At 39.5% G+C, this 11,453-nt stretch overlaps 1 protein-coding gene across 3 annotated transcripts; it reads right to left on the bottom strand.

The window, feature by feature from the left end:
* Positions 1 to 1,054: 1,054 nt before the first annotated feature.
* Positions 1,055 to 11,099, bottom strand: LOC131322014 (uncharacterized). 3 transcript variants are annotated; one of them, XM_058353104.1, is made up of 5 exons: positions 10,791 to 11,009; positions 7,252 to 7,318; positions 5,799 to 6,814; positions 2,521 to 2,801; positions 1,055 to 1,884 (listed from the first exon to the last, which is right to left on the bottom strand). In XM_058353104.1, the coding sequence occupies exons 3-5, from the start codon at positions 6,761 to 6,763 to the stop codon at positions 1,172 to 1,174; spliced, it is 1,959 nt and encodes a 652-aa protein (XP_058209087.1). In that variant the 5' UTR covers positions 6,764 to 6,814; positions 7,252 to 7,318; positions 10,791 to 11,009; the 3' UTR covers positions 1,055 to 1,171. The 3 variants fall into 3 exon arrangements, with proteins under 3 accessions (XP_058209087.1, XP_058209088.1, XP_058209086.1); XM_058353105.1 differs by having other exon boundaries at positions 7,296 to 7,318; XM_058353103.1 differs by lacking the exon at positions 7,252 to 7,318 and having other exon boundaries at positions 10,791 to 11,099.
* Positions 11,100 to 11,453: the final 354 nt, after the last annotated feature.

Here is an 11,453-nt window from a genome sequence, read left to right as displayed (position 1 = left end):
CGTACATTTGAAAAACTGAAGATCTCTCAGGCAAGGAGATGTCCGAAGGGCAGATGTAGTGGATGCAATGGGTCCGAGATACAGTTGAAACCAAAACAAATGGTGGGAATTAGTGCTTTGTTCGTGGGGTTTGTTTTACACAGATCAATATGCGATACACCGTCGCTGGGCAAAACACCAAATATAAGTAGTTAATCTTAGTTTATGAACCAATTACATTCAAGTTGGAGTGGTGTGGGTGCGAGCTTTGATATGCTTTCGCAATTTGCTGAAGGTCTTAATCTCAGACCTATCCTAGACTTTGCTTCCGCTCTCAAACTTCACTCAATGTTCGCACTCTTAATACTTCCTCTTGCGAATTTCACGCTCATCCTAATGCACAAGCGCATGCATTGTGTGACTTAGATCTTAAACCTGAGACTATCTCGTGTTTTTTTTTTCATAACTTCACAATGTTTGGATTAGTTTACATGCCTCTTGACTAATTCTTAAAACCTTACCATCCATTGGTGGATGGTTTTAAGGTTATTTTATGTGCACCTCAACTAATAGACGGAAGACCATACCAATTATTAGTAGGGGGCGCTTTGAAAGTATTGGCGATTGGCCCTATAAAGCTTTGAAATTATTGGCCCTATAAGAATCGATAATTGATAACACTTGGAGACTTCAAATCTGAGACCTAAGATGCACCAAATTCTTAAATCTCAGGTTCCAAACTTGAGACGAGGAGACCACCTCTTCATTATGTGTGAGATTGCTTATGAGGTTTGAAACTATTTGGATTCAGTTTTCACAAACTGTTTCTTCCAAACGGATCTGATTCCATCATTAGTCGAATTGGGTTTGTGTTTTGAACACGAAAACGATAAAGAAAGCTTCAAGGAGTCTTTTTTTGAAGATGAAGCTTCAAGGACTCCGAGATCAGCAAAATGGGGTGTTGCCTTAAGCCAATAGTAAAGATCTTTCTTCTTTTTTGACAAGTGATGTAATAGTAGGGATATACATTCACACAGAATATGCATAAAAATAAAACTACCATTTGGGCCAGAAATTGAAAAATGCCAACATGCTCCTATGCATTAAACTTGCAAAATGTTCCAACTCCGACACAAAATTAAAGGACCAGTTTTCCTTTAAGACTACAAATAGGGATACAACAAACTGATTCTTACCTAGTAGTAGTAGTCGTAGTAGCAGCTCTCGCGCTCATAGACGTATGATAATTTGTGCTTCTCTGTTTCCTATAAGAAGAATAAACATCGTCATACTGACTAATCTCATTCGGATCAGCTGTGGCCCCCAGTCCCAACCTCCCGGAAGCAGTGGACCCAGGTTTCCGATCAACACTTCCATCAGCATAAGTCCCAGTTTCTGGGTCCACTTGTAGATTAGGCGGCGGAGGTATGCACGCTCCTCCCTTTCGAACTGGAGGTTCTCTCTCTTCATAGTAATCGTCGTCTGAATCGGATGTTTTCATGGGACCCTCAGAAGGGTTGATCTCACCAATCTCCTTAAAGAATTTTGATACCCTTTCAAGAACTTCAGATGGAGATACATTGGAAGGTGGTATCATAGTTGGGATATCCAGAGGGCTCATGGGAGAGTAAGGGACCCCACTGCCAATTTGCATCTTTCTAACCATTCCGGGAATCAGCCCGGGTGGGAATAAAGGGTATGGGGGTAATTTTTCGCCAGCATTAGCAGAAGCCTGTTGATTTGGTGGTTGAGTTGATGACATGGGCAGGGACCCGGCAAAAGTACCAGTTGGGACCAGATTTGGAAGAAATTGCTGGGATGATGGCACGGCTCCTATAGAGGGAATTTGTTTACCAGGATGTTCCTTATCGAGTAAATGTGGGACCGGCCCCTGCAGCGGCACTCCTGCATGGAAAGAAACGTAGCTGTAGCAGAAAGTCTAAACATTTCATATAGGCGGAGGAAAACATGATATACGCAGAGTATGGAACTTAATTATAGCTAGGACGGAGGCATGTAATGACCAAGTTGCCAAGGGTGCCATGTACCTCCCAACTTTTTCCAAAATTTCCCTACTACTCTCTGTTACGATCCCCCTACATTTGTTTGTGTGTGTTTCTACAATGTTACATAAGATGCATTTAACCACAAGAAAATACTACCACCTAAATTACGTGATACAGTCAACTTCATTTATATTACAACCAACAAAATTAAACTGCATTGCAACCTAATCAATTACATATTCTAAAGACTCTAAATTTTTTGTTGTAAATTGTAACTGTCTCGTTCAAAAACAGGTGAAAGTGCTATGCATTTTTTCCAAATAAAATTTCTGGATCCATACCTGATTGTAGCATATATAATCTTAAAACTTAATTTAGACAGTGTGAGCTAAACAAAAACAATGAGCAGAGTAAGATAGACCTCTAGTTTTCGCAGCAACAAGAACTACTACCATGGAAATCATATTTGCCTTCAAACTGTGCGAGTTTCAATGGAGAGAGAGAGGTGGCCCAGATGGGGGTGAGGGATAGTTACCTGCAGTTGAGGGATCAGTCGAAGCAGCAGATAAATCCTTCGGAGGCCCTGGAAGAAAATTCTTCGGCGGTCCACCAATCATCTCATTCTCCAACGCACAAATAGTGCTATGATCATAGACTTCCTTAGAAGCCCAGAACTGCAAGATTTTCTGTAACCGTGACTGATTTTCCTCCTTGTTGTGAGGGTTGTGGAAAATCCTTGCAAGCATGGACCCTAAAACAGGCTTAAATGCAAGTGCTTCATTATCAAGCTCATGAGGGTTGATCCTACGCTGCAAGCTGCGCATTAAAGAATAAGCCAAAGTCAAATATGCTAGCAACCTAGCATCAACTCACACAACAGAGAGACAGAAAAAGCCCAAGTTAAATATGCTAGCAACCTAGCATCAACTCACACATCCGAGACGTATTAGATTGTTAACCACCAACTCATCTAAAAGCTTAAGTTGTTAGAGAGAGAGGCAACTTTGTTATTTATATTCTCAACAAGACGGAATGCTAAAAAAAGAAGCGTTTAAGAACACAATCTTTTGCATCTCAAACACAATAGTGGGATTCTAAGTTATGCAATCTTACTAGAATACTAGCTACGTTCCTAATTGTTAGTCCATTATTCCATTTTGTGATGTTCCAAAATGTTGGTCCTTTTCAAAAAGTGGAAGTAAAAAATTATGATTTTCCAAAAGTGTCCCTCATAAGTGAATATAAGTGTTGAATATAGGGGCAATGGTGGAACGATGTCATCAAATTTGAATGTAAGTGTAATCATTACATGTCTCCTTAAAAAGTTGGAACTCCCAAAAGGGAACAACAATCAGGAATGGAGGGAGTGCCTTTTTGATGCACATGCAAGTTTATAGGGCCTTCTAGTCTAAAGCCTTCCTTCTTGTTCATCTGTGGCATTTACTTATTGCATATTTAAATAGAACTCGCTCCGAAAACATGACAACAGGCAATAGTAGTCAGGGGTAATAATATGGGGCCAACAGCCAACTACATCTTAATTCGCATTACTACGCCGCTAAATCAATGAATAACTTACCTGTTGGGTTTTGCCCATGTGGTGTGAATGCTACTTGGAAAAAGAAAAGGCCATAGTGGTTTGTTTGGTGTTGGTTAAGTTAATTAAATGTTTAAGGAAATTAAGTGGGCTGGCATGGAGCATTAAATGTGGTGATGAGCTCTAGAATATTCTTGGCAAATTTAGAGGCTTTTGCTGCCATGTATTTAAGGGAGATTTGTGCCGTGTGTGAAGTGTGGTAGAGAGCAGAGAAGGCAGAAAGATTGGGAGCCCCTTTGGCATCTCTCCCACTGTGAGATTGTGTGTGTGAGAGAGAATAGATGAGAGGGAAAATAGAGATGTTGGGGGTGAGTGTAAAAACAATGTATAGAGCCGTGTGTTAGGAGCTCGAGAGGGTTTTTCATCTCACGTTGTAATCGTCTATTTTTCCATATAGTGAAATATCTCTCCTGTGGACGTATCCGAGTTTGAGGAATCACGTATTTTGGTTGTGTGTGTTCTCTTGCTATGTGATTTGTTTTTTGTTTGTTGCGCTTCCATTGTGGGTGGGATTACCGCGCTTAATCCCAACATTACCTTGTGTAATATTCTTACTGACATGGATGCATAGCCAGTGGGAACCAAAAAGTATGAGTTAGTGCAGGCATTTAAGAGGCAGATAATCTATCTAAGTACAGACAACTGCAGGTTCACTCTACTGCGTAGGCAAGTAAAAGAAAGATCTTTCCACAGGATGGACGTGGGGTTCTCACAGACATTTTATCAAGAAATCCTACCTAGATGTAAATGGGAATCTAACTTCCCCCATGCATATTCAACTTACATTTTTTACATTTTAGCATTGTGTGATCCAAAGAAGGTGGACGAATCAAAGAAGGGGAAGCAAGCAAGAAGTTTTTGTGCCCCCATTATGTTTATTACTCCTAGGTAGATGGAATAAGATGATGGAATTAAACATAAGGACTCCACTCTTTCTCCTAGAGGAGAGAACAGGCTTTTAAAATTTGAGCAATAGGAGGTTTAAGAATCAAATTCACAAGCTAAAGGCTGCAATGGAGAAAAGCTGTTAATCTTTCAATCCAGAGATTCTCCCTTTAACCCATATCAAGGATGGAAAGCCCAAGGGCAAGGACTTGGGGACTAATTGTGCAGTATCTTGCATTCATTTAAGCCTACGCTCTAAGGTTGTGAAAGGTAAACGTGCCCTTTCCTCTCGCCAACCAAGTTGTGCTTTGTTGTCGGTTAGATTGCTTTGTTTGATCGTCTGCTGTATTGTTTTCTATTACGCGAGGTCCGGCCATTAGGAGAATCTAGTTTCAAGGAGTTTTATTGCCTTCTTGGCATGTCTTAGTGGGCCCTTAGGTTGTGTCCCGGTCTTAATTTTATAGCGATGGAGAAACAAGTTCATTTGTGGGCTAACTCCATCCAACAGCCTATGACATTTATCTCCTCTCATGAAATAAACTTCCATTCATTCGGAGTTTCAATTGTCTGAAACCCGCTTTCCTTCTATGCGTCAGATGACAGTACACACCACATATGTTTCACCAGATTCTTAGCATATTCTTCACTCGGTCATCAATTACCATATGGACTAACATACTAAATTTGGGAAGATACCATTAGAGAAAGTGAGGAAGATCTCTAGTTATCAACTGTTCAATTAAATTAGAAGGACGAACAAAGATCACACAGTAAAATAAAAAAAGAAGAATAAAAGAACAGATGTTGAAGCAATAGGTAAGACTCCAGCAAAGAAGCCAAAATACAGTTAAGCGGTATAGCAAAGAAAGGAATAATCTTATGGCTCGTTTGGGAAATTTAGCACAACATAATTGGGAAGCCGAGATCTCATGGTTCATTGCGAAATTTAGCGGTAATTCTTTCAGCAGCACAGTTAGGAGACTTGCTTGGGCTGCTATGGGCAAGAAACGAACTTCAGAACAGGCCCTATCTAAAAGTCCTAGAGAAGATTGTTTTGATGTACGTGTTAGGAGTTCCCAATTCTCTTCTGTAAAACAAACTCCATTAAAATACATGATTTGTAGCCATTGGCAAATACCCTATACGATTTTTTCTTCAGCTTCTTAGCTGAGTTAGTTTCCTCGCCTTGTTGTTTTGGAAGGTTTGCCTTCCTCAACTATTGTAAGCCTGTTTTCTCTTAATGTATTTCTTATTCACCAAAAAAGAATACAGTTAGTTTCATAAGCACCCAAATTTATTTACTGGAGTTGGCAAGAGCACTGGAAATATACCTGTCAAATAGAATGTCATTGGCAAGGTAAATTATGTGCAATTGTCTCTCCGAGTCATCCACGACAAACACCCTGTCCCTAAGTGCCTCAGCCAGTGCTGGTGCAAAAGGAGACCTCTGCATAAACCAAATCTTGGCACCTTTGATTGACTCTTTGGTTCCGCTGAGACTGTTAAGCACATTATTCAGTTCCATTGCAACATCAGAAGGAAGAGGTCCAGAGAGACCTTTGAATGGCCTAGAAGATTGATCATAATCTAGTCGACCATGACCAACAAAAGGCTGTTGCTCATAAAGTGGTGGTGTAAAAGGAGGTTGGTGTAGCTGGGGCCCACCCAGAAGGGGAGCATTCAAAGGCGATGGGCTCATCATAGGATTTGGAGGATGCATCATAGAAGATGAGGGGAAAGGTGGGTTGAAGGGCCCACCAAGGGGCCGAGATGATAACCAAAGCTTGTAGCGGTAGTAATTATGCCCTTCACCACCAAATAGGAAAATGTAAGCAGGATTGTCTTGTTGTTTTTCACGGATCAGGGCTTCAAATTCAGGTCCATTTTTGGCAATATATTCAACAAGCTTATCGATACACTTCTGGATTTCAGGATCAGATGGGGGAGCCACAGGGGGCGGCGGAGAATCATATGGACCCAGTAAAGGTGATGGACCAAGATGAGGGGGCATATGAGGAGGAAAAGAAGGTGGTGGCTGTTGCTGCTGAAGATGAAGGTGGTGAGGGTGGGGGGGAGGATGAGGGTGGAGTTGGTGTGGCTGTTGTAAGTGACGAGGGAAAGGATATTGCTGGAGAGAAGGATGTGGGGATAGAAAAGGAGGGCCATGAACTGATGGAGGAAACTGTTGGTGTTGTGGATGGAAACCGAATTGCTGCTGCTGTTGAATATTAGCTGCTTGCTGCTGCTGCTGAGCAAATGCCATTGCAGCAGCATAATCATGAGCCTGTCGATCCATCAACCTTCTAGAGCAATTCTCTTTGAGAAAGCTTTAGAACTTTTGATTCACCTAAAACAAAAACAAAACATAAAAAGAACGAAAGTAGAGAACAAATATCGTATATCCCAACATTGGTTGCCTTGATGGAGCCTCAGAGTCTATGCATGTATCATCATAATATATACTACAGTCTACTGACAGCTAGTTGGCCCAGTATGTCATCCAAAGCAGCACGGATACGATACGGATACATGATTTTTCCAAAAAGTAGGATACGATACATTGGGGATACATTGAATATAAAAATAAATAACAATAAAATTCAATTAATAATTAATTTTTTCATTACAAGGTCCAAATTCCATTGGACAACTTCAACAAATGGCCCCTAACCCTAGTGTATGAACTCTTTTTGACAACACTACAAAAATTGCACCACCACAAACTATTTCCCCCTGCATCACTCAATTCCTCTAATTTTGTAATGTAACTCCAAAGAGGATTACTTGTATCCCCTTCATTAGGTTGATGGATGAGGAAACAGAACTACCAGTACCAGCAGAATCCATTGAACTGTTAAAAAAACCCCTAAAATCAGACAAGAGAGAGATGACAGACAAGAAAAAACCCTAAAATCAGGATACACACACACACACTGATACAGAGAGAGAGAGAGAGAGAGAGAGAGAGAGAGAGAGAGAGAGAGAGAGAGAGAGAGAGAGAGAGAGAGAGAGACGAGAGACAAGAGAGAAGAAGACGAGAGAAAGAGAGAGACGAGAGAGAAGAGACTTGCAGTCGTCGAGAGAGAGATGCGAGACGAGTGCGAGATATCGATCGTCTTCTCTGTTTCTGGCTTTTTTTTTGGGTAACTAAAACAGAAATGTTTCTGCCTTCTGTCTTCTATGTTTCTGCCTTTCGTCTCATCGCTCTTAACCCATATATTTAAGTAATAACATATTTAACCCGCGCATATCCAAAACGTATCCTAGCGTATCCAACACGTATTCGAGCGTATCCAAAACGTATCGGGATACCAAAAAATATTTTGAAAACAAGATACTTTAAAAAATGCATCGTCCACGTATCTGGAGCACATCTGAGTGTACCTGTATCTGATACACGTACGGATGCCAAAATAGAGTCGTGTGCTTCATAGACGTGTATGATTAATGCAACTCAATAAGAGCTTATGTTGCAAAAACTAACTTGCCTCACTGACAATAATCAAATATGCAAAATCACTGAAACATTATCTTGTATCCATTGACAAGACGAACCACTTTCTGGTTCAAATGCATTATCTTGTTCTGTTGTACACATGAGTATATGGGTTTTGCAAACCAGGATCTGAACAGATCTAAATGTCGAATGTTTGATTACCTCGTTCTTATTATAGACTGTGGAGTATAATAATTTTGCATTTTTTCCTAGAGAACAGTAGTTGTTATAAACTTCTCAATCTTTCGATCTAACAAACACTGCTCAAACACCTTACCGAGAGTCCCATGGGCAGATCCAGTGTAGGTTCACAGAGGGGTTACGTGACCCCAGTGAAAATTGGGCCCCAAAGGAGGGCCCCTAAGTCTAAATAATTTACATATAACATCCCCGAAAACTAATGAAGCATTGCAATTGTTCCAGTGGAAAGGCATTGCGCCTCCGAATAAATGACAGAGGGTTAAATTCTGGCGCCAACATTCTCTCTTCTTTTGTCTGTCAATAGTTAGGAAAAAACCTATCCATGAATTTTTTAGTTGGTTTGAGACTTGAACCCCCCCTTAAAACCAATTCATGTAGCATTGGTAACACAAAGCCATTTACAATAATGTCACTTGCTACACAAATCAATTACTATAACAATAAAATATAAATTCCATGTAAAAATAAAAAAATACCCATATTTTCTTTAGTAGTTTACATTTTATTTATTTTTCCTACAAGCTCAAAATTAACTAACAATAACCAGAAAAATAAATGATATACCTATATACTCATTTTCGAATTCGATAATAAAATTTGATGTGAGTTCGCCTACGACTTTCAAAAATATATGACCAGTCCTAAATGGATGACCCCTCTAAAGGAAATTCCTGGATCCGCCAGTGTCCGAGACTACCACCTTTGTAAGTTTCCTGTGGAGTTTCTGATCACAATCACACAAAAAAAAAACCTGTGAGAACCTTCAATTCAAAATTTTCAAAGATGTTCAATTATCCCTGGTAAGGCATATTTGTTGATGACAAAGTGCGCTCTTCAAAACTTTCTTCTCTATCAAATATCTGGAAAAAAAACTTTGCAACTAATTCTACGTGGGATAATTATCCACTTAGCCCGTGCCAAATGCTTAAAGTATTTAAATCCTTCAAGGTCCGTTCACTAAAGGGCCTTTCTTCATTAATCGACAATTCCACACTAAAAACTTACCGCCACAATATTTTCAACGTTCTCCCTTGCCACATCTTTAGTGCATTTAAAGCCTAAATTTTGCTTCTAATCCAAATTACCCAATGGACACTTTTATTTTGCTCCATCAACCTTTGGATCCATATCACACCAATTGCAAGCAGTTCAGCGCTTTTTGAACCTGATTCACTTTTCAATTTGGTGAAATGGTTCCAAACAATAGACCTTACCACGCTTTCCAATATTAGATTTGGTGCTCACTTTGGGTCCTTGTGAAGCTCCTTCTTCGCCATTAGACTCATCCACATCTGTCATCTATCAATTACTATTATAGAGGAACACCCATTTTGGTGTGAACATCAGTTTTGAGGCTGGCTAACATTTTAATTTCCTAAACTACCCCCCTCTATCTGCCTAAAAAAAACTGCCAAGAAGAAAGGAAAAAAACTCTAGCCCTTATTTTCTTCTCCCTCTTTCGTATTTTTACATCTCAGATTTCATTACAGATTAATCTCTATTGAAGATTTTCTTCTTTTCCATATTTGCGTAACACTATTCGTACAAGCATCACATGTGCCCGAGCATCTAGTGCTTATACATATCAAGGGCATTGGTAATTGTACCAAAATATCTAAATAGAAGAACAGATAAATCTGACAGAAATTAAAACTTAAAAGGCACTGACAACTTAAGTGATTTTATTTTAACCCCCCAAAAATCTTTCTATCCCTATTTCTCTTTCGCACCCTTATATGATAATTTATTTAAGTCCGGAATGTCATCATCACTAAACTTTAAACCTGATTTTGTTGTCCGCAAACTTAAAAGCCACCACAATAAGCTGTGGCCTCAGCCCTCACCGCCATAGGCCCACCACCAAGAACCTATACAGTCCCATTACAAGAAGGGAGATACCTTCATAAACCTGAGTGATTATATATTGTTTTTCGACTGTAAATTAGCCAATCCTAACACTAGATTTAGCACATTTGCATAACTTACCTGATTGGATTACATTCTCATCCTAATAAATCCTAAATGAGTAAGTTGTATAATTAGTACAGCGAGAAACTTGCCGAAGATTCTTGCTTGCTTGAATGGAGGTTGGTTGTTATGGAGGTGGAGGGGCAGGCAGGGGGAGGGATGAGGTAGTCCTTGATCGTTGTGGCTGGGAGATGAGAGCACAAAAAATCTTGGTATAGAGTTTGATGAGTTCGAGGGTGTTTTAGGATTAAATTCAATTTGCTATATATGGGTGTGGGAGAATATTGGGGCTAGAAAGAATTTATATGGGTTCAAATACAATCACTTGCAACTTAAACACAGTGATGGTTGAAGAGCAACAAATCATGAAAAGCTTTTCATGAGACTATTGTACTATGCCAAACCCATAGAAAAAATCAATAAATACAAGGAGAAGAAACAAATTGTCAACATTGACACAAAAACATACTGAACGCATTCAAATTAACATAACTTTCAACAATCTCCGAAACAAGAGTTTTTGCTTTGCAAACAAAAGCATAAGAGTGCGCCCTAATTTTGCAAGATGAACAAAAATCGCAATCCGCAATCCAGATGAAATGATATCAATAACGATTTTAAGTACATATATAAAGGGATTTCTAGTCTTTCCTCTTACCGAATCGACTGAGTAGTGCCCTGGTGAATTAGCGATTGAGACGCTGAACAAACGAAGCGGGAGAGAGATAGTCACAGAAACTAGGGTTTCTGATCTTCTTCAATGAGAAACCAGAGAGAGAGAGAGAGAGAGAGAAACTAGGGTTCCAACTGCTTGAGAGAGGAGAGAGGAGAGTGGAGGTGAAGGCTGTGGCCTGTGGGTAAACGGAACGCCGAGTCCCTGCCGTGAGCTAAACTCTCCAACCAGCGGCCCTCAAAACGACGTAATTTTTTGGCAAAGTCATTGTTCACTTTGTAATCCAAGACTCCCAAGACTATACGTGTTTGTATAGGGCCCATTTAAGAGTTCTGCACAAATAATCTAAACTGTTCAAAAATTTAAAAATAATTATTCAATTTATCTCAAAAAAATTTAGCCCACTTGGATTTTTTAAAATAATTAATCTAATTCGTTCAATTTTTCTCTCAGAATTTAGGACTCTAAACTTCAAAAGAATCTTGAAAAAAATTAGACGATTGTATGCTCAACATCCCCTTGATCTGAACCGTAGAAATCGTAGGGCTTGTTGAGAAAAGCATTTAGTAAAAAAATTATCTTCATCAAACATCAATAGGTATCAAAACAGTTCATATTTTTGGTTTACAAATTCTGCATTTTGGACCT

The sequence above is a fragment of the Rhododendron vialii genome, chromosome 4a, assembly GCF_030253575.1.
Source record: "Rhododendron vialii isolate Sample 1 chromosome 4a, ASM3025357v1".
Taxonomy (NCBI): domain Eukaryota; kingdom Viridiplantae; phylum Streptophyta; class Magnoliopsida; order Ericales; family Ericaceae; genus Rhododendron; species Rhododendron vialii.
Note: the sequence above shows the minus strand (reverse complement) of the source record. Positions and strands in the feature narration are given on the sequence as shown.

Coding starts and splice junctions, on each gene's coding strand:
- LOC131322014 (XM_058353103.1), bottom strand. CDS start 6,763: ATGGATCGACAGGCTCATGATTATGCTGCTGCAATGGCATTTGCTCAG. Junction 2,802..5,798: donor AATGACATTCTATTTGACAG/GTATATTTCCAG, acceptor TTTAATGCGCAG/CTTGCAGCGTAGGATCAACC. Junction 1,885..2,520: donor GACTGATCCCTCAACTGCAG/GTAACTATCCCT, acceptor CTTTCCATGCAG/GAGTGCCGCTGCAGGGGCCG.